Source organism: Lissotriton vulgaris, chromosome 7, assembly GCF_964263255.1.
Source record: "Lissotriton vulgaris chromosome 7, aLisVul1.2, whole genome shotgun sequence".
NCBI classification, from domain to species: domain Eukaryota; kingdom Metazoa; phylum Chordata; class Amphibia; order Caudata; family Salamandridae; genus Lissotriton; species Lissotriton vulgaris.
The window spans coordinates 1,040,338,710-1,040,362,279 of record NC_141695.1 but is presented as its reverse complement, the minus strand read 5'-3'; the positions used below and the strand labels follow the sequence as shown (position 1 = coordinate 1,040,362,279).

General features: G+C 41.2%; 1 protein-coding gene across 2 annotated transcripts in view; it reads left to right on the top strand.

Moving 5' to 3' along the window:
- LOC147702891 (kelch-like protein 3) overlaps nucleotides 1-23,570 on the top strand; it is a 530,880-nt gene that overhangs the window by 457,807 nt on the left and 49,503 nt on the right. For both annotated transcript variants that reach the window (XM_086931483.1, XM_086931484.1), the window contains exons 9-12: nucleotides 7,557-7,674; nucleotides 9,751-9,948; nucleotides 12,483-12,584; nucleotides 17,770-17,898. In XM_086931483.1, the coding sequence (XP_086787609.1) occupies nucleotides 7,557-7,674; nucleotides 9,751-9,948; nucleotides 12,483-12,584; nucleotides 17,770-17,898 (547 nt within the window). The remainder of the gene's footprint in view (nucleotides 1-7,556; nucleotides 7,675-9,750; nucleotides 9,949-12,482; nucleotides 12,585-17,769; nucleotides 17,899-23,570) is intronic.

Here is a 23,570-nt window from a genome sequence, read left to right as displayed (position 1 = left end):
ACACACTCTACGCCGGCGTCCGCCAGAAACAGCTCAGCAAATTACAGAACGTCCAAAATGCTGCAGCCGGACTGGTCCTTGACATCCCTTGCCGTAGCCACTTGACACAACACCTCCAACAACTCCGCTGGCTCCCTATCAAGTAGAGAATCACCTTCAAGCTCTTCACACGTGCCTACAAGGAGCTCCACGACGCAGGACCAGACTATCTGAACCACTGCCTCGCTTTCCACACACCTACCAGACAACTCCCCTCCTCCCAACTCACCCAGGCCTCCTTCCCACGGATCCACAAGACTTGAACCAGAGGAAGATCCTTCTCCTACCTCACCGCCGAGACCTGAAACACCCTGCCCCTCCGCCTCATGCAATCCACGTTGTTGTCCCAGTTCAGGAGGACCTGAAGACCTGGCTCTTCGACTGAACCTCCTCACCTAGATAGATCAGCAATACCCGTCCCCTGCCCCGTCCCCCGCCCCGTCCCCCCTCAGTGCCTTGAGACCCTCACGAGTAAGTATCCACACTTTACAAACTCCTAATTGATTGATTGACTTCAGGGTACAAATCTGCACATTTGATTATAATATTTTTTTTCCTGTGAGTTTATGTACTTCAGATAAAGTTTTATGTGGATCTCTATGGAGTTCTGCAAAATAAATAAAAATAAACTTGATATGAGCGTAGGCAGAAACTTATGCAAACACTTTTCTCGAAATAAGCCAAGTGTACCATAGAGGCCACGGTACAAACAATGCCAATCTCATATTTCCTATGACACCGCTTACGGCTTAGGACTTGCAGGGCAGCTTCATTCTTACGTATGGCAAAGCATTAGCTCTGACCTCTTTGATATTCCCTTCTGTGTCCGGTTTGCCAGGCAGTGCTTACCCTTGAGTATAAGGGAGTTCGGGAAAAATAGGTTGACATATTCACATTTGAATTTGACCAACGTTTTTTTTATTTCACCCTCCCTGTGAGAGCATTCACTGAAGTCTTATTACCACCAGATACAACATGAGCCTGTGCAAAACTCAGAGAAAGTGGCAGCGCTTAATTTGTGGGGATAAAAAGTGCCAGGGGTCCGTCAGGAGGCCACTGCAACTTCTATTACCCTTGCTCCTACCAGCGCTGCCGGTAACAGTACCAACACAACTACTAAAATTACAATCCAACAAGTGTGACAATCCAGGCCTCCAAATGTATAAGCATGGTTTGGGCAGCAGGTAATCATCACTTTTAATGTGTATTGAATTAATAAACAACTATTGTTGAGGAGGAACTCCACATGAAGCATAGCAGGAGGGGTGATAAGCTGGGGATGACCAGGTCACATGGAGGGCCCTGGCGGCAAGGTTGGTAGCCCCAGACAACTCACCCTCAAGTGGGGAGAGCGACATTACTGACATTTAGGTCTCTTTTGCCCTCCGGGCACCGGGCATTGATATTCCACTGTAATGCCACTGGATGATCAAACCCTGTGTATTAGTAGTTGTTGTTCGCATTGTTTTTTGTATTTTTGTTGAATTTTATATAGCGCAAATTAGACCCGAAGGTATTAAAGCGCTTCACATGAGCACCGGTTACTTTACAGAAAGACACATTCAATTGTTTTTAGTTAGGCATGGGGAGATTAAGTGATTTGCCCAGAATCACAGAATGTTGAGTGTCCCTGCCGAGACTCGAACCCGGTTCCCCAGCTCCGAGGTCGACCGCCTTAGCAGTTAGGCCACATTTTCCCTTCGCTGCTCAGTGTGTATTTGGACTGTTATTGTAAGAGCTGCCCTATTGGTTTAACTGAAACATAAATAAAGGTTTAACACAAAAAATAAACAACTGCTGTTGTGCTCCTCTCTAAATCACACAAACTGCGCCACCGTGTGGCCGACTGTCATTACAGCTGTATTTACAAGGGCTGGTGCTGAGCACTGGAAACCCCTCGCTCAAATTAACCACAGGGCAGTGGAATTTCCTACTCTGGTCCTTGTGAGTACTAATGGAAAAAGAGGTGCAAATATCATGTTATCCTGTTTGACCAATGGTGATGTGCTCTAAATGACCTTTTAAGCTTTCATTTGCTGTAAAACCTTATATATATTCCCATTTCACAAACACTCACTTCAATACCATTAACAGAAGCGTAGCGATGTATCTTTATTTTGGGAAAGGCACATCTTGAGAGTAAGATTTTGCCTTTGTAACTGGTCTGCGGATATTTTAACCCAGAGAGCTCTAGAGACCTTCGCAGTGCCCCCCCCCCCTGTCATTATATGGGAAGCAGTGCATGAGGGGGACGTAAGGGCCAGTGGAAAGAGAAAGGAGTGTGGAATGTGTGGGGGACTTAAAATGCAGTAGCTTGTAAAATAGCCATGATTAAAGACCTTCATAACATATATGGTGTGCCTGTGTGTGTGTAAATCCCTGGTGATTTTTTTCAATTAAATAATACATCTATTAGAGGGGTGTAACCCCCCCCCCCCCCTTTGAAGCTAGGCCCCTTTGAACATGTGCCATGAATACCCCCCCCCCAGAGAAGATTTTGATTTTAGTGAAGATTGTTGTGGTAGAAGGTTTTGAGGGACAAATAGTAAACTTCTGCAAATCTTTGTTCCAGTTTAAAGTTATGGAAGCAAAAATTGTGTCGTATGATCACTCGTATGAGTAAATTAACAAGGAGATGCATCCATATCTTACTTGTATGTGTGTGTAATGAACATGGCCCATTTATATTCTGATCATGCAGGAAGACAACCTAGTGTTCATGCATGCTAAACTAATTTATGAAATAGACAGTTAGGACAGATTATTTGAAAGGTCGCTCAGTGCCTTATAATCAGCAGATTAACATATAAGGCAGACTTGAGAAAAGCTGACGAGCAATCGCAGATGATAGGCAATCAGCAAATGTAGTCTCCTCTATCTGACACGACAGCAGAAACATGTACGTTGCAGGGAATTATGAGGTGAACTCTCAGTAAAAAGGGAACTAATGGAATAGTTTATGCAGGGGAGAAGAGTCACATGCATAGAGTTGAGTAGGTTGTGAAATCTACAGTTTCAGTTTGTTTACTAAAGGGATTTGCGAAAAGGTAACATCCCACACTGTGACGGTACAAAAAAACAAAATAAAAACATAAAAACCTATGATCTCCAGTGCCAGTCACCCAGAGTGCAACTGTATCATTCACTAGTGCCATATTAGTCATTTGATCGTAATGTATTACACTGTAGACACACATTGTCGCCTTTCCAAGTCTTTTAGTGAAACAGAAATCCAAATGTTCCTGCTCATGACAGTTAAACAGATAACGCTAGTGCCTTCCTAGACCCTCTTCCCCATACCTGTCCCTTATCTTAAAATGAGGTTTTGTGCACATCAGCACTCAGTCCAGTTTATAAGACGGAAGTGTAGAATGCTGCAGGATCTATTGATGCCTGTTGTGTACTAATAGAGGCCTTTACATAAAGTAAATATAATGTGACCTATATAGTCCATCATGAATCCAGATAGGAAACGTAATCAGCCTGACTGTATTCATTGAAAGTAAATACACATATTGTTTGTTTTTTGTTCAAACTTCTGCATTACAATAGAAACACCTTAATATATGTTAAGCAAGTTTAACATCTGCCCACCTCAGAACAGTCTGGTTCAAAACATAATAGCCAACCCACATCATGGTGTTTATATGCTTACCATCATATATTCATGGATACATTTTTTTATCGCCCCATACCACTACTATGATCCCCAAAATAACCCTTTCTAGACTCTCTCCTACTCTACCCAGCCTTGCATCATCTGAAACCTCTTTTTAATATACTGATCCCCTAAACCAAACCTTTCTAAACTCTTCCCTCTGAAGCCTCCCCTCCAGAACTCCTTTTTACTCATCCAAAAGCCTCCTCCTATTGCTAAGACCTTAAAAAAATGTTTTTAAATCCTTCACTCTTTTATCCCTCCACTATCCTTTTCAATCAAAATTAACAGACTAACATGTTCACTTCTCAAATTCCATATTCAACTATACTAATTCACCTCTAATCCTTTATTTGGTTCCAGAGTAGTGTACTACTCGCCAATAAAGCGTCTCAACACCCCATCAGGGTTACAAGCGCAATATAAATGCAAACCTTTTCCCTTTTCTACCCCTCCTCAACCCTTCTCAATCCAAATAACTGACTAACATATCCACCACTAAAATTACTTTCATGTTTTACCATACTAATTCAACACTAAGCCTGATGGGTTCCAGAGTAGTGTGCTACCTGTGCTTCAAAACCCCATCAGGGGTAGGAAGCGCTATATAAATACAAACCTCTTTCCCTCTTCTATCCCGCCAGAAAAGCACTTGAACACCCATCAGGGGTAACAAGTGCTATTTGAATGCAAATTTTTCTTCCCCTTTTATCCCTCCACTATCCTTCTCACATTTCAAATAACTAACTAATATCCACCACTGAAATTACTTCATATTTCACCATATTAATTCACAACTAATCCTTTATAGGCTTCCTGAATAGCGTGCGTCAACAAGCGCTATATAAATACAAACCTTTTTCCTCCTCTATCCTTCTCCTACCATTCCAAATCCAAATAACTGACTAACCTATCCACCACTTAAAATGTACTTGCATGTTTCACTATACTAATTGAACACTAATCCTCTATGGGTCCCAGAGTAGCGTGCTACTCGCCGAAAAAGCGCTTTGACGCCTCGTATGGGGTAGTAAGCACTATATAAATGCAATTACAATACAATACATGTGCAGCTGCTGCCGCCGCTACAGAGCTATGCAAAGGGTGCGGTGTCTTAGGACTGCCCCCTCGTGGACCCACACTGCCAGGCAGTAGTGTTTTATGAACCCCGTTGGTTTAGGGACTGTGAATGTGTTTTTTTAGCACTGGGAGCAACCATGTGCGCTGGAAATGCAATCGCCTCCCTGAGCTCACTTCGCTAATTAACCTTAGATAGTCTAATAGAAAAAAAGGCAAAAAAGAACACACTTGAAACATTTTTTTTACTTAGCTGGCATGTGACTCATGTCACGTGCATCTCCTTCAAGCCTCCTCTGCGGGGCACATGACCTGTGCTCGTTGGTGGGCTGAGTGGGATGTGGGTTAGTGCTGTCCATCCATAGAAATCTCTGTAGAAGCTCCTAGGCTGCTAAGAATCTGACATCTCTCTGCCCGAGGCCAGGCGTGCGCTCCTTCTCCACTTCCCAATGCCGTTTGCAGTATTTTTTAGCAACGTAGGTGAAAGGAGACTTTTCTCTAAATCCCACCAGGGTGGGTTTGGGATCCAAAATCGGCCTACCCACGCAGTAAAAAGTGGCCCACATTTTCGGATTGCCTTGTCACAAAAACCTGCTTCGATGAAGTTTTATGAAAAGTAGAGGGGAGGGGTGTTTCTCTCAGAGGCATGTTTCCTTAACTACATTGAGATATAAAAAAAAGCACGGATTAGTTAACACTGGTGAAACACACCTGAAAACAAGTGAGCCACTTCTGCTCAGGCCCCCTGCCCCAGCTCAATCTGCATACATAAATGCAATCCAATTGGTCGCACACTGCGACACCGCCGGTGTGTGAGTAGTGTGCGACCCCACCCCCATTTGTAACTTTAAAGCTCCCTTGAGCAGCGGGCTGACGAGCCTGGGATCCCGCACCTACGCGCCGGAGTGGTACTATACCTGGCAGATATTGGCAGCCATCGGCAACCCCAGAACACTGCCTATCCCTGCTGATGAGGGGTAATACCCCGAAACACATGTCCAGGGATGGCGAAGACAGCGAAGATAGCAGAAGATCGAAAGATGATGCATCGCGAACACTTTCCTACATTGACCAGAGTCCTTAGGGGCGACAACGCCGGTGTGTGAGTAGTGTGCGACCCCACCCCCATTTGCATACATAAATGGGCCGGCCCAGCGAGAGAATGTGAGTGACACCTCTGTCAGTTGATAAAAGGGAGGTAATGGAGGGCCACCTGCCTCCAGAAAGACCACTCAGGCACCCACTGGGCGGCTGACGGTATCCAAACAACACTGACATCGCCCAGATCGGACAACATGCTGCCCAAAAAAGCAGCCCATAGCTGGAAGTCTGATACGGGCCCCTCAGCCATTGTCAGAGTGCCCGCCTTACCAATCAGACCCCGCCTCCCACTCTATCTCAAGAGCCTCATCTACTGCGGGGCAAACAAATGTTTTTTTTGTACAAGTGCCCCATACCGCGCTTTCACTTTAATGGCGGCCATGCCCCTTTCCTTAGACTCTGCACGTCTAAAGAAAGGAGCGCAGCCGATATTAAACTTAAAGCTCTGCATTGGCGTTTTTACAAACTAGCATTTATAATGCAATAGGTGTCGCATTTATGAAACTCACGTAAATGCGAGACCTATTATATTGCAAATGCAGTTCTTTCTGACTTAATCACTTCAAAGAGATTACAAGTGCACGATTCTTCTCTCTTAACCTTGTAAGATTTCATTCTCCAATAAAATGTTTGATCACATTTGAGGCAAATGCTTAATATTCGCTTACAGTACTCGTATCTATGTGATCTAAGAGAATGTGAAAAATTAGGTTATTTCCCCTCTCGTGGTTTGATCACTAAATGACCTGATCTTTTAAACATTTGCATGCATGAAGCTCACTCATGCAAGGTTAACTGTTTCTAAAATTAATGAATATAGGACCTTGAGGCTGTACAAAATATTGTTTTTACTGGTACAGAAGTGCTTGTTGTTCGATGTGCAAGAAACATAACATTTCTGCACCCATGAAGAAATGGTGAATATGTTTCCTGTTGTTGGTAAGTGAAATACATTCTCCATTAAGAATGGCTTTATTAGGCCCATTTGTAAGCTTAGTACATTCTGTAGAGTTTTTTCCCTATGGTTCTATTTCATATGTTTGGGACAATATGGAATTTGGCTTTAGGATCTCCAACAGTTACTTTACTATTCCGGCTGCTTCTCCCTGGTAAGTTAGGCCTTCCTCTTCATGGTCCCTAAGCCTAGTAGATGTAACTACAGAAAAAGTCAAAACCAAGACAAAAAATGTAAATGCCACCCAATAAACTGCTTGTCTAAATAGGCTAGGTGATTTGTGTATCATGGGAGACCACTTTGAATAATCAGTAACACTGTGGTGCAGGTAGGATAGGTCTCAGTGGAGGCAGGTTGGGTAGGGTGTAGTAGAAACGGTGGGTGCAGCAGAGTGGTGACCCATAAACCTGTATTATGTGCATTGCTCTCCATCTTTTCTGACAAGTAATTTGATTGTGGAGAACTTGACCCTACTGTTGCGAGCTAACACGGAATAATATCTTAAGTGGAGTACAATTAGAAAATTATCTATCCATTTGTATTTTCTTTAGTTTGCACCTTGAAGTAATTTTGTATTTTATAATACATTTATACTCATAATAGAGACACACTCATTTGTGTATTCCAAATATGTTAATACTTAATGTTGATAACTTTTGTTATGAAAGTTCCATGTTGTACGTCTTTGGTGTATAGTTTATTACGTTAATTATTTCTCATTTTAAGGTAATGATTGTAGTGGGTGGACAAGCGCCTAAAGCCATTCGGAGTGTGGAGTGTTACGATTTTAAAGAAGATCGGTGGGAACAAATTGCAGAACTTCCATCAAGGAGATGCAGAGCAGGTATCCGTATTCACAGTGTTTTTACATTGACTACACCTATTCTATTGGGCGTGACCACGTTTACCCTATTTGTAAATGCCCGGTAGGGAAAATATTGGAGACTAGTAATGTGTCCAGTAAGCAAAGCACTTTTTCTTCAATCTATTTGGCAGACATAGACCTCCTACCACACATCCTAACTGGTCTGTCAAAGGCACTGGGTTTTAAATTTTGCAGATTAAGACAGCAAAGAATCCTATTGGACTGAAAACATACACCGCAGACCGACAAGTTTACACAAAGTAGTACATGTTAATTAAAAAACAGTGAACTATGGATTTACAGAATATTTTTGGAAACTGACGTTTTAGAAAAGTACACCATTACCTATAAGATTTTTAAAATTGTACATTGTTAATTAAATTATTAGTTAAAAACAATGACAATGACCAGTGCTGTAAACATTTCATCACTAGTTTTCAGACGCCCTCACAATAGACCATGGTGCTGCATAAATTGTAATTTAGCATCTGGTAACACTCCATAGTTATATCTGACTACTGTACTCGTGTAGTGGTAAACCATTATTAACTTTGGAAGTATCGTAAATATAGCTCTAATTATACTGTCAATAGTTATATGTGTATATGTTTGAGGATTATAACATTTTATTTTATTAGTAAATAAAAGAAACTTAACACAAATATAATATGAAAATATAGATATAGTCTACAACACCTTAACATCAGAAAGACTAAATGTCTAAATAGCAGTAGCATAAATGGAAAGTCTATTAAAGTATATACATTGGCATAAAAGTACGGCCAGGACATACTTAAACAGTCTTGCTAAACAGGGTACCTGCTGAGCCTGCTGTTTCAAGATTCTTTTTAGGGCTGGCTTAACTGTCTCATCAGACTAATGTACTGAAAAATCCTAATGTCATTAAAAAAACATCATATTAAAAAAATACATAATAATATGCAAATACCGAAGGGATATGGGTCAGCCCTCTTCATCCACTGGTCTGTTCAATTGTGATTCACAAGTCAACATTTAAAAGCAAGAGTGATTTTGAATAATAACAATTTGGTGGATTTTTTCCCCATTGACTTGCATTAAAATGACGGCAATATCTTACAGGGGAAAGCTAAAATAAAGCATTTTTTTGGCATTAAAAATCAGGAACATCCAGGTGTGTTGGAATGTATGTAATTTTTTTAGCCCATTCCAGCCATTGCACTGTGTTTGTATTTTGCCTGGTCACACTTGCACATCTGTGCCTTGGCTGGTAGGCCAGTGCATTTGGTTTTGTATTTACTTTCTTAAGCTATTTAATTTTTTTTGTCATCTATGTGTGTTTATACTTTTTTAAAACATTTCATTACAAGCATATGTCTACCACGTTCAGGCTGCAACATGGTTTCATGTTGTTTTTCTTTTTATTTATGTGGCTTATGATTGAAATAAGAAGAATATAACACATTGTACAACCTTGCAAAGACCAGTCTTACTGGCTTGGCCAGTGCTTGATCTTGAATGTTGTGTTCCAAGAATACTTAAGGACCATGAGTCAATAAAAGAAAAGTAAAGTCAGATACTTTAAAATGGATTTTAAAATACAATATAAGTTGAAATTAAATATCAACTTGGCAGGTATGTACATGTAAGAATGAAGAGAGTTGTCGCAATATTAGAATAAAATATATATATTTTTTAGAATATCCTTGAAGTGAAATATTTTTAAAGCTGTGGATCAGTCTGAAAGTGCAGTTGTCTGTCCTAGATATGAAGCCCAGAGATGCATGGCCTTAGATAACCACTTCATGGGCAGTGTTTGATCTTCATATGGTTCCCTCTGCAGGTGCTCTTAGACTTCCATCTATTTGGTTTGGCCGTTTTATTTATAAAATGAAGTACTATGAGTATTTACATTACGTTATATATTTTGATGCATTTTAACATTTTTACTGCAATAAAATCCGCAATCGCCTTTAAAGGTGTGTATTAAATGTCAGGTTTTACTGGAGGATTTTACATGGAATTCATTTTCTCCTGTGTTACCGAGACCTGAGTCTCTCTTTTTTGTTTTTACAGGTGTCGTGTACATGCTGGGCAAGGTTTATGCGGTTGGTGGTTTTAACGGCTCCTTAAGAGTGCGCACGGTGGACGTCTACGACGGCGTGAAGGACCAATGGACGTCAATCGCCAGCATGCAGGAACGGCGGAGCACGCTGGGGGCTGCTGTGTTAAACGACCTTCTCTACGCTGTTGGCGGATTTGATGGAAGTACAGGTATTACTAAATATAATTCAGGCACGTGCATGAGTTATAATTACAGACAGGTGTCGCTCCTAAGAAAGGAACCTCATCTATCTGTAGTTAAACCGGCGGATATTCATTTACAATTTTCGTGCGCTTTGTTATCAAAATAATTCATGTGGTTTAACAATGCTTCACCTAACAAGAACATCTTGTGTTCAGCTTTCTCTCCTGTTCAGAAGGAAGTTGAACATACTCCACAGTTTTAGTCATACACTCCTCAAACATTTCAGTAATATGCAAGGAAATTGCCTTTAATCTTTTGTAAAACCAATAACTTTACTCAATGCATCTTTTAAAGGTTGTGTTTCCAAACAAAATAAAAATGAACATGCTTTTTCTGTCGTAGACACAGACGAAGCCAAAATGTAAGCTTACATAAGTTGCACCAGAAGACAAACATTATGTTTGCAAGTATGTAAGTCTGCAATATATGCATGGCTTGTTTACATTGCTTGCACATAATGTCAGACTTGTTTTTTTGAAAAGTTGCCGAGGTTAGACAAGCAAGGAAATGCAATGTGAATTTCGTTTAAGTCCACATAAAAGTAATTTGGTGGGTAATTGTAATGTTCTGGAATGTACCCGATTCACTTATCTGACAACCTAACTTGTACCCAAATGAACTTTGTAAATATAATGCAGAGAATTCTCTTAATTTCACCGATTATGTCAGTATTTAAAAAATGTGTGGATGAAGTTGCATGTAAGATGAAAGAAATATCTATTTACGTAAAAAATGTAAGGTGAAATATAAATAATGTGTGTGAACGTAAAAAATGCAGCATTTATTACACGGTCCCCCAGTTAAGTAATTTAAGCAATGTGTTCATCACGCAGAAATTACACATAAATGTAGGGGTTTCCAACCGGTTGATCAAGAGTTACCGGCAGCTCACCGAGACCCATGAGTAGCTTGTGCCACGCCGGTAAAATCTTCATTTAGTAGCCCATTACTGTTGGACTTTAGTAGCCCATTACTGCTGGGCTATTTGGGCTTTTTTTAGGGAAGTTGCCTGCCCTCACTTTTTATTTTCAAAAACATGAAACGCTGCTTTATTTCAAAGAATAAATGTAATTAAAGTAAGGCAGAGTTTAACTCCGTTAAAAAAACAAAATCTTTTTTGTGGCTTGGGCTTCCGCTGAGCTTAGATAAATGCGGCAATTATTAAGAAAAAGATTAAAAAAATTAAACACTGTTTTATTTCAATGATTAAATGCAATCATTACATTTTAATCATTGCATTTTAACCATTACATTTAATCATTGGCAGTGTTTCATAAAATGATATAGAACGCAATCCCACTTGACCTGTATTTCTTCTCTAAAGCCCCAAATAAGATTGCGCTACATATGCAAAATCTTTTTATAGACCATGTTTATTTATTTTTCTTATATTCTGTCATAATAATAATTCTCAGTATACACATCTCATAAAGCAGTTCTACAAGTACATTTTAACAATTCCTTCAATGTACTGTGACACAAACCTGTCTTTCACATTAAAGAAAATATTGAGTCTGTATTCAGAAAACATCAGAGAGCCCCCTATTCAACAATTCATCTCTCCTACACACATTAAAATCACTGCCTACCATACACTACATTCAGACCCAGACCCAGCATTCTACACACACACATAAAGCAAGCAACAACAGAAAAACAGTTTTGATATTATATACATACTCCGGCGAAGCAACCGGAACTTTTAGTATTCCAAACAGATAACAGTATCTAGTACGCTCTCAGGAACCACACAACAATCCAGGAGTAAACTTAGGTCTTCAGTTTATTCACACAACGCGTTTCGGCGACTTTCCTTGATCACGTGATCAAGGCAAGTCGCCGAAACGCGTTATATATATATATATATATATATATATTTTTTTTTTTATCTTAGCAATTACTTTTGTACTATATTGCCCGGAAAACTTTCCAATCCATATTGTAAATTAATAAACTGAAGCACTTTTCACTCTGGCAGTGTCCTGGCCCTTCCTTTCTGGATTGAGTTGAAGGATTGGTGATACAGTAACAAGGACAGTGGGCCACGGCGAAGCCAAGCAATGCCTCCAATCGGGTGCTTCTTGGCAGTCTGCGGAAAACATGGAGAGCTATATCTGTTCCTCCACTGGTCTGTTACTGTGTCATTCACATTTATGTTCTGCCCACCCTAGCATGGGGCACATTCCCCATTTGCTTGCCACGTTGTAAGTGATGCATTCTGCCCTTGCACAGTGTGCACTTACATACAAAAAGTTGCGCCCTTGTACAGTTTTACAGTGTGTCAAAATGGAATTGTGGCAAAAGATTAACAAACATTGGCGAAGCTAAATGTTTGTGCCCAAAACTAGACTTGTAGGCTATGCCAAGCTCTTTTATTTATCTCTTTCTGTTACGTGGAAAGAGACTTGTAACACATTTATCTTGGTGTGACAATGTTAGATTTTCTGATACCGCCTTCCACACTTTTTATAACTGGAGACCTTATTTTTTCCTAAAACAGGGCTGGCGTCAGTGGAGACCTACAGTTACAAAACCAATGAATGGTTTTTTGTAGCTCCGATGAACACAAGAAGAAGCAGCGTTGGGGTTGGCGTTGTAGAAGGTAAAAGGATATGAGGCAGTTTATATTTTCTCCCGATCCTTTTAAAATCTGTGTGGTTTTTATGGTGTCTCCCTCAGCAGCCAGGCTATTTTAAGTATTTTGATTTTAAAGTGCAACACAAACCTGCTCTGAGGAAAACTGAAATATAAGTATAAACTATTATCAAAAATAGAGTAGAATCCGGTCGGACATCATGAGTCCGCAGCAGCTAGCCCAGTCTGAATCCCTCAATCCTGTTCATCTTCCTCCATTGAAGAATTTGACCCACTGGCCCACTTGCTCATCCATGATGCTAAATAGTTTGACATATTAAAAATACTCTCTCTGCAATATGTATTTCACCCCTAAGGATTTTAATTGTTTGCATGGTTATAGTAACTGTCATTAAGAGCAAACAGTGGCTGCGGGTAAAAGAAGAAAACTGCTAACCAGCAGCCAGAAGTTTGATAGTTTAGATGCATCTAGCATTTAAAGTCGCAGAGCAGTGTGTAGGATCGAATTCATGCTGGGAAAGAACATGAAAACACATAAGATGATGGACGGAATGTTGCACAATGGCAAAACATTCACCCCAGTCACAGATCTGGGTTTAATCCATCGTTATTTTGCTCACCAAGCCACCCCAGTTCAGACATGGCCATATGCAAATCAGTCTTGACCCTGTGCCTCATGGGAACAGTCCAGCCCGAACTGCCAAGCCATGTGTTCCCTGGACCGGAATCAAGCATCCTAGGACCCGTTTCTGGCTATCAGCCGTCTTCAGCCAGGATAGCTTGACTCCAGTGGCTTAGTGAGCACGGGACCCACGTCTGGGCATACCCTTCCCACATAGGGTGAACAGCAAAACACCCAGGGAAGACATGGCTTGGCAGTTCGGGCTGGACTGTTCCCATGAGGCACAGGGTCAGACTGATTTGCATATGGCCATGTCTGAACTGGGGTGGCTGAGTGAGCAAAAGAATGGTGAGGGATTAAACCCAGATCAGTTGACGGGGGGTGAGTGTTTGATTAGCTCAAACGCTCCGTCAATCATCCCCTTTTGTTTCGCTTTGTTCGGGAAAGAACAGGACACAATCACACTGTGCACAGCAAACTATACTAAATGTAATGCTCCCAACTTTATATACATCCAATAGGAATGCTGATGTGGCCAAAGGAGGGAACATAGGAATGAACAGACCACAACATTTGGGTGTTGCATGGAATATAACACATGGGTGTGTGTCTGTTTAGATATTTGTTGGTATCCAACCAGGCCATTAAGCCCCGAGTATTGTTTTGGGTCAGTTCCATGGAAGCAAAGTGTGAAGAGACCTAGGGCCATATGTAGGTAATCCAAATTTACCGATTCTAATATACCAAATTTTACCGATTCGGTATTTCAGAATCGGTAAATGGTATGTAGGTATTGATTCAGTAAATTTTATCGAATCGGTAAAATTCGGTAAATACCAATTCGATATTTACCGATTCGGTAATTCCCATTCATTCATATGGGCCTGGAGGTCCATAGGAATAATTAGGAATTACCGATTTGGTAAATACCGAATCCGTAATAAGGGGAATACTTACAAGGGTGGCAGGGTGTCACATTGACACCCTGTTGCACCCCTGAATAGTGCATGGGTGCACATGTGGCACACATGCATGCCCTGAGTGCATGTATGTCTGCCACATAGCACTGTTAAAAAAGCCTAAAATTGCTTTTTTAACGGTTTTCGATATTTACCACCAACTTGTAGTTGGTGGTAAATAGCTAATCCTTAAATGAGAAATGCACTCACTTGAGGGCTCCCTACATTAGGGATTCGGTAAATTGCCAAATCGGTATCTTAAGAATTCAGTAATTTACCGATTCCTTAAATTACCGATTTGGTAAATTACTGAATCCTTCAATTTGGCCTCCTACATCTGAAAAGCCTAATACCGGTCTGTAATTTCGGCCGTTACTGACCGGTATTAGGCTACCTACATCTAGTTATATATTGAGAGGTGTTTTTCCAGTAAATAGGACGCTATTGAAAATCCGAAATAACGCATCTATGCTCCATAGGGGACAATTACGACGTACCCGGTACAGGCAGCATGGTCATTCTAGGTGTGTTATTAAAGTTAGCACTTGGTATTCCTACCCTGTGCTGGGCGATTATACTTTTAAGGCCCAGATGGGGGAATAACATTCAGGCCATGGAATTATCCAGCTGGTTATTACATTTTTTCCAGTTTCTGGGTAATTTTTTCACTCGCACACATGAACTGCTTGTAGCGGGTATATGTGAGCAGATATCCTGTCCACACCCAGCAAAACACTTAATCATCTGAGGTTGTATTACCACAAGAAATCTTCGCAGGTACAACTTCACAAAACTCATAGTTGGCCCCTAAACAGGCTATTATGTTTTTCCATACACTGCTTGCCTCAACGAAAATAAACATTTAATCTTTTCATATGCCAGCATTGCTCCGAGTAGCTACAACACTGAGACTAAACTAACTCTAATCAACAGGAAAGAGTATGCATTATACCAGGGGCGGCAACAACATGTAGGAACAGCATTCCGACAGGCCTCTCCAGCATCCAAATTACTCCCACCTCCAAGACCTATTTCAATGGGAAATACCGCAAATGTATAAAAATATTAACAATTCTAAGGTAATTTTTCTTTTGGGAGTTAGAAATACTGTACAGAGCTATATAATATTAAAGACAATTGAGAATACTACATTGGACACCATTGCTAATACCATATGAGGGACATAAGACATTTAATAGTCTGCTACATGGCCATGTTAAGGACCGAAACAACTGGACGATCCAGCGGAAATCTGCACCAACAGCGATAATACCCATCCGCACTCTGGAGGGCATAGCACTGCTGCAGCTCAATCAATGACCGTGCCTGGACCTGAATGGACAGTAATAAGAATGTCCTGGTCAGGGCCCATAGACATGTTGTTAGTTGCAGTGCACACTTGCAATTGGACAGTATCCATCAAGAAGTCGATCAGAGCTTCCCAGGCCTGTGGTCTCCGATTTAACTTGTGCATTTGCCAGCCACAGAGTCAAGCCAAGATCCATCCCCACAAGGGACGATGAGACTAAGCTAGAATGATACCACTTCATATGTAAAGACTGGTCTCCAAATCTATTATTAATACTGTTAACTCAAACCGCACAAGGGCTCTACAGAAGGTTTATTTTAATGTTGCTATAGCAACTTTCTAAAACTCAACCAGGGGAATGTGTCTAATAAAAGCAAAGCAAATTGCTCTTGCGCACTGGTCCCCGCTGCGCTCATTTCTGTGCTGCTTTAGTATTTCACAGCAAATTCTCTCTGATGGGGACTACCCATTTTTTTTGTTTTGCTGTTGCAATAAGACAGGCTTTTTGCTAGTGGAACGATAAACTGTATCTGTGTACTTTCAGTAGCAGAGATATCCATGAGACGTCACAGTGGTGTGTGCTTAATAGTCTAGTACCTCCCTTACCAAGCATAACTGCATGCATTGTACCAGCCGGACTTTTTGCATAATGCGTTTTGTTTTGTGGCAGAGGCTCCTCAGGGTAGCATGAAAGCGAGTTTAAAAGCTGGACTAGAGTAGCCTCTTTCTATCAGCAGAGGGTGTCTAAACATCTCATGGTGACAGTAGAGGATCTGTGTGCATCTCACATGATTGCAGAGCCTCTGCTTGGCATTCAGATGGACATGGCCGGCTGTATGTGCCTCTCCCCATCACAAGAGCCTGTGCCTCCCTCTCCATGTAGAATGGGTCTATATGTAGTGAGTGACTTGAGGATATAGTGAAATATAAAGTTCCAAGTGTGTGCATATTAAGGATATTGCAAGTCACAGAGGAGTTCCATGAAAATACAAAGGAACCATGCCGAGTCTGATTGAAGGTTTAGTGAAGGAAACCCGGATGCTGTGAAAGGGTTGCAGGGCAGGGAAGAAAGGATATCATCGTATTAGATGGTTGAATAATGTAGTATACAATGGATAGAGAATGTGATGTCAGTGTTTGGAGTCTAAAGTGTAGAGAGTACAAATAATGTATTTAGATTCTTGGAAGAAAGGGAGATATCCTATTGCAGGCAAAGTATTAACCTGGTTTACAGAGTCAGCATATATTAGCCCACACAGTCCCCAGTTGCTTCTTATCAGAAGGGGCTTCAAATAAACAGCTGAATGTATGGGAAGTTTCATCCAGCAAAAACAGGGTACAAAAATTCAGAGTTGGAGAAAGGGCAGATGCCACCCAAACCTCAAGTACCTCGTGGCCTTTTATCTCCTATTGTTTGTTGTCAATCATTCCTAGGGTCACACTTTTTGGACTTCTTCTGTAGATTTTGAAAAGCGGGACTAGTCATCCACAAAAATTCCAAAACATTTGAGACCCCTCTGGCTTCTTGTAGCTAGTAATGTGCCTCAGGAGGCGGTGCAGTAGGGGCATGCTACAAGCCTCAAGATTAATGCTCTTGATTTTTGTGGGGAGGGGGCCATCCAGTCAATTTTGGGAGAGCACAAGCAGCTGCTCTTTTGTTCCAGCACTCTTCTTACTTTTTGCCTTGTCTCCTCGTGTGTTGGGCTCCTTCTGTCTGTCTGGCTTAGGCACTTGAGCTTATAGATGCAAGGCTGCTAGTGGTTTACGCCAAATACACAGCTACTCGTAAATGCCCTGCTTAATCAGCAGGGTTAAGTCACCATTTTTAGTGCTTCCGCATGACATACCCTCACTTAAACCAGCCATTTGTTTTAAATGCTGGCTGCGTATTAAGGAAACAAGAATTATAATGCAGTGAAACTAAATCAGCTCCCACCTTTCATCGTGGTTGAACAGGAGAGCAAAATGAAAAATCAAAAGTTAGTCTTTGAGTATTCCAGCAAGGACAAAACACCAGGTCACATTTAATCAATGCAGACTGAAATGGCCTTTTGGCAGTGAAAATCATAAAGCCTTCTTCAAACGTTGTGCTGGAAACGTTCTCTGCAGCAGGAGTGCATGTGAGCTGTGACACAGCTGTGAAAATATATTTTATATAACTTACAAAACTATGAAGAAATACTGTTAACCAAATGTCACTTTCTCATTAACAGAAGTACTGAAGTGAAAATATTCAACTGTTTTTGAATGATGCCCTATTCTGATATTTACTCATATTTTCAAAATGTTGATTTCTTTCCAGGTAAATTGTATGCTGTTGGTGGATATGATGGAGCTTCACGTCAGTGCCTTAGTACAGTGGAAGAATATAATCCAGAGGCAAATGAATGGACCTATGTGGCAGACATGAGTACTCGCCGCAGTGGTGCAGGTAGAGTGCCTATACTTTGATAGTTCTTATAAACCTTTTTAGTTGATTCGAAATTAAATGGCTGTTGATCTTTGACATCCCAAGCACATCAAGCAGCAGTCGCATGCACATGGTACGCTCACCTCATATATTGAGACCTCGTTCTGACAAGTTTACGTCCTTCCTTTCTGGTAGAAGGCATTTTTGTCACATAAACAGATCAATCTCCACACCTCTTCCTGTCTAATGCTATATCCCTCAAGGCTCAATAATCATAACCATGTTTGATCTCTAGCTGGAGCCACTAGAACTACTTCTTCTACAACAATGGTTTGATCTTCACCAATAAAACAAAATACTTGATTGTACGTAATTGTGTTGTCAGGTAGTTATACCTACGCTGGACGCCACTCAGCCATTTACAAGAGCCTTAAGGCTAGCGAGAATGAGTTTGTCTTCATGAATGCTTGTACACATCAACATCAAGTATGCTTTACATGCATCTATAAAAAGGCACTCACAAGTCTCAACAAGCCATGGCCTATCTGGCACTCATTCAGAACTAGATGGAAGATAATTTGACACTCCACAGTTCTTCAGAAAGCAACGTTTAATCATCAGCACTGTTGATATCACTTCAGTTCTTTTCAGTTGCCCATAGTTCTTTTGTAATTCACAGTACAGCAAAGAATAAATGGTGCCTTGCTGCATGTGAGTCAAACTCTGATTCCACCTCCAAGTCAACCTCTTAGCAAAGTGTGTCTTCTGCTCTCCAACTATTGTGTGGAGATCGGCCCACAGGTACTGCTTGCACTCAGAAATGTGCTTGTCCTTACACTGTTTGTGCTTAGTCTTAACAATTGCAACAACTATAAGACGATCACTGTCAAAAGGATAACCAAACTACAAAGAGCCTGAAACTCTGCCATATGTTTTATATCCATATTTCAGTATTCTGACCACATTCATCTCTGAGGCCTAGAAATTCCTACATGGCGAACAGATCAAGGAAGCTTGGAATTGAAAGCTCAATGGCAAATTCATAAATTGCTGCTCACGCTACCATACTTAGTTTTTCTTCTACCACTGAATCAGATGCCTAAGGCCTGTATCCACAAGGTGCCGAACAATAAGGTACAAATATGCACATTCGAGTATCTCAAACGCCCTCTGTCTAAAATTGTCTCTTGAAACTGAAAATATTCTGAAGTTATGTGGGCACATCTGATCTTAACAGTATACAGGTTTAAATCCCCCCCTCAAATGTTTCTCCTAACTAGTGCCTGCCCAGCCCCATTGACATGCCGTCACCATGCTAACCCCTCACCGCTCGCTTAGAAACCTCTCTGAAGCAATCATCTTGTATTAAAAGTACTATTCAAAAACACCAAACACAAATATACGCTTGCTCTGTTGATAGTACCACCATCACTCCAAGCCATGCTCTCAGAATATCCAAGTCTTTGGAAATGCTACTATATTTCAAACAGAAAATACATTATTAATTGTGTGTAATGATACAGAGATTAGTATACAAAAGTTGAAGGAGGATACTGACCAGCTCCTGTAGGTCTCTTAGTAGTATAAAGAGAATACATCTTCTTGAAGTAACTTGTAAGTGGATACATACACCCCACTATCAACTCAAATACACATCTGCTCAGTTTAGCCTTGCTAGCTTTGCCAGCTGACACAGGCAAGCCACTCACTGCGAAGATTACATTCCTGTTCTAACCATTTGGACACACAGCATGGATGGAAGGGGTTTGTGCCAGCACCCACATCAATGCAGTAATCACCATTAAAGGTATGGCACTACATCATGTCCATATGTAACGAGACCCTGGGTGTTTTCCCTAACACTTTACACCACTGCAAAGAAAGGAAAACTAAAACGGAGCATGTACTGGGAGAGTGGGCTATATTGCCAGGTAGAAATGAAAGGCATGACTAAACAACATATTAAGGCTATTTCTAAACTGCATTCACAGAGTTAACTTGTGATCATTATAGGTTTAGGCCAAATAATGTTGAGTTCTTTTTAAAGCATCTCTAAAAAGAAAGGCCATAATGTCTTTCCTTAACTGTAGGCAATTCTCTTGGATTATCAAGGCCGGATCAAGGTCGTTTCCAAAGATTTGGCCCCTGAACTTTCAAGATCTTATCTGTGCTTCAATCTTTTGGACTTGTACAGAATCAGCTGTGCTGTATCTGCTAGCTTAGGAATTCGGTGTGAACTGAACTAGATTCAATTAGGCTAAGGAGGCGGTTGAAATCTTAAGTGTCTATATAGTTGTGAACTTCGAAGGCAACTGAGAAGGTGTTGATGACCCCAATTTCAGTGGGGCTACCAAGTGGGTATTGACTTTGCAGCTTAATTGGTTGAGGGAAGGGTACTGTTGTGGGTTTAGTAGCACAGGATCATATCATTATAGATGTAGGATGGCTGTATGATCCCTAGCAATTCAATGTAGCCAGATAGTCTTCTCATCTGCTGTCTGCTAAGTCTCTGACTATATGTTTGGCCCTCCTATACTGTAAGAATCTACCTATTGCCAGCTTAGACAGAGGTTACCTAGATTCAAAGGTTAACCATCTCATCTGTGTACCTTCCAGATATCCACTTGTCTCACAGGTTTCATAGCCTCTCCAAGGTCATTTTTATTCTCTATGATGGTAAATGAAATTTATGAAAAAAGCAAATATTAATCAACTGTAACTGATAATAAAACATTTCTTCTATTTATATGCCCCGTGGCTGGAGATTATCTCACTTATGGCCAAGACGTGTTCCTTTTCTACAGAGTTTCAGTGAAGAACATCCCAATGACTGAGCCCCTCATTATTTGACCATCCCCCCAATCTTTTTACCATACTTATTCCTTTGCATGCTTCTCATCAATTATTGCGCTCTACAGGGTAGGCATCAGACTTTTTTCACTAACCTGTCAAAGTATCCGCAAATCCTGAATGTTAGATGTTTTCTTATCAATTGCCTGAAGGGCCAAGAAGGAAGTTCTTCAGCTAGAAAAACGTCTTACCTTGATAATGGTAAGCCTATTAAATTCATATAAACTGTAGTTCCTATCAAGATTACTGGAATTAATTGAGCAGCGAAATATCTCGTAGGTCATTGAGCTAGATCTGACAGAGTTTATGGGGCTAAATCGGTCTTCCTTTTAGCTATGAATGATATTTGGGTAGATGAGTTGGTGCTTATTGACTATGCCATTCTCCTGCCACGTTTCAAGTTCAATATCTAACCCTTGAATAGATTAAGTAATTTAACTTCAGCATTAGAACATATCCCATTAGGAAAGAAGGCCCAACTTCAGGATTTCCACCTTTCACATCACACCCTCAGACATCTGCTTATCAGGTTCTCAAGTGCTCAGTGTTGTTGCTTTTAATATTTAACCGATATTTACTAAAAGGGGGGGTCAATTTAGTCAGCGTTATTTATTTTTATTTATTTATATGAAAAGTTTTATATAGCGCTGGCTAGACCCGGAGGTCTTAGCGCGCTTTACAGGAGGACGAGCATTATTTCAGAGCATAGTTACAAATTACATAGTTACAAGTGACACAGTTTCAGAGCATAGTTACAAGTTGCTGGAGTGTAGTTACATGCATTAAAAACATACGTAAGGGAAAAAGCAGGTAAGGGGAGAGATTCAGGGGAGAGGGGATAGAAGCGGGGGAAGTAGACAAAGAATGAAAGAGGGAAAGAGGAGGGGGAGGGTGAAAGAAACACAACCGGGAGACGAGGAAAAACAGTGTCCAACGTCCGGTGTGCTGTGATCCCAGAGGAAATGGTGTCATTCCCACACCTCCGCTGAGTGTGGCTCCCTTTATGCTGTGGACTCTCTCAGAGGGGTCTCTGAGACTCCAGGGTATACATGCTGGATCCCTCCCCAACAAGGGGAGGAGGAGTGCTTTGGTAAAGGGCACATGGTTACAATAGTCCAATACAGAAGAAACAAGTCCCCAGGAGAAGAGCGAGGGAAGGGGTGGAGGGCATGGGGCTGGGAAGTGGGTCAGATCTGCAGTGGTAGTTGCATAGTCAAACACAGAAGAACAAGTCCCCAAAATAGGCATAGAGGGAATTGGGGAGGGGATTGGAAAGCAGATCGGTTCTGGCAGACCGGCAGTGGGAGAAAAGTACCTTATGGGGGCTCAAGAGTTAAATAAGAGATATACACCGGAAAAAAAGTGTACAAATGGAGCGAAAAGAGGAATACTTGCAAATGTACAAGTTAAAAGTCACTCAAGGAAGAGATACAAACAGATGAACTCTAAAATCACATAGGAATGGTAGTAAGTACAAAGGTCTACTACATATACTAGTGATTAGAGATTAATATATATACCAATTGCAAATTCACTCAGGATTGCATTTTAACAGCAATTAGGCTTGGACCATTATATATTACATATTTACAGAGCAGGAAATGCTTGCCATTGCTCAGCCAGGTGTTCAGGTGGTGTTGCACTCAAGGGTGGTGGTCTTGGGAGACAGATACAGGTCCTGCTGGCCTCGCTATAATGTCAAACTGGGCTGTTTGCAAAAGCGTAGGAAACCAATTGAGTAAGTCTTTTCACACAACCACCCGCCACACATGCACACAACCACCTGCCACTCTGCTCCTGCCCACTAACTCTACTGGATGAACTTTTCTTTGGTCTGTCTGTCACCCTCCTTCTATCCCCATCTTTTTATTTACTTATCTCAAGCTCCCTGAAAGCTAAGGCGATATGTAATTTTTAACAAAAATCTAAATAAAAGAAGTAAAATATGTCCTCTTTGTGTGCAATCAGTATACAAAAGCAACTAGTACAGATTGTGTCACAATTAAATCCAAAACTCTGTCACCATTGGCTACAGTGACTGGCCTAGCTGGTGCTTTGATTTTGGGTGTATAACTCTGCTCAAAAACCAGGAAGGCCCTTATTAATGCCTTGAGAGTTGAACTGAGAAACTCTGCCCAAATTGCCTCAATTCACACTGAATACGAACTAGCAAGAAGGAAAAGGGAGAGGGTCCTGAAGGAGGAGATGTGGACCAAGCTTGAGCACGCAACATCGTCTGGGAACAGCAGAGAGTTCTGGGAAATAATGAACTCACCCTACTTTAAGACTCATAGGGACCCTACCCTAGATATAAATTTAGGTGAAGAGGAATGGGTGGGCCATTTCGCAAACATAGTTTCCCCCACCTCTTCTCTTGTTCAACCACCCACAACTACACCCTCCAGTACCCAGGACAACGTATCCTTCTCACTTATAGAAGTGAGGAATGGGCTAGCTGCTTGCAGTACCGGGAAGGCCCATACCGGCCCGATAGACTTTTTTCAGGACAATGTATTTCTCTGGGTTCCTCTGCTGACCAATGTATTAATAATATAGCCATAGTAGGCCCCCCTCTCTCCTGGAAAACTAGCGTAATTGTCCTGATTCACAAAAAGGTAGCTAGAGGAAGTCCTAAGAACTACAGGCCTATTTTACTTTTAGACCCAACAGTGAAACTCATGGGCTGACTTCTCCTATCCAGGCTGGAGGCCTGGGTACCAGACAGGAAAATACTAATGCAGCCTCAGTACGGGTTCCAGCGGGGAAAAGGCACCTTAGATCAGTGCCTGAACCTTTCACTGATTATGGACAAATATACTAGAGCAAAGGGTGGGAAAATCCAT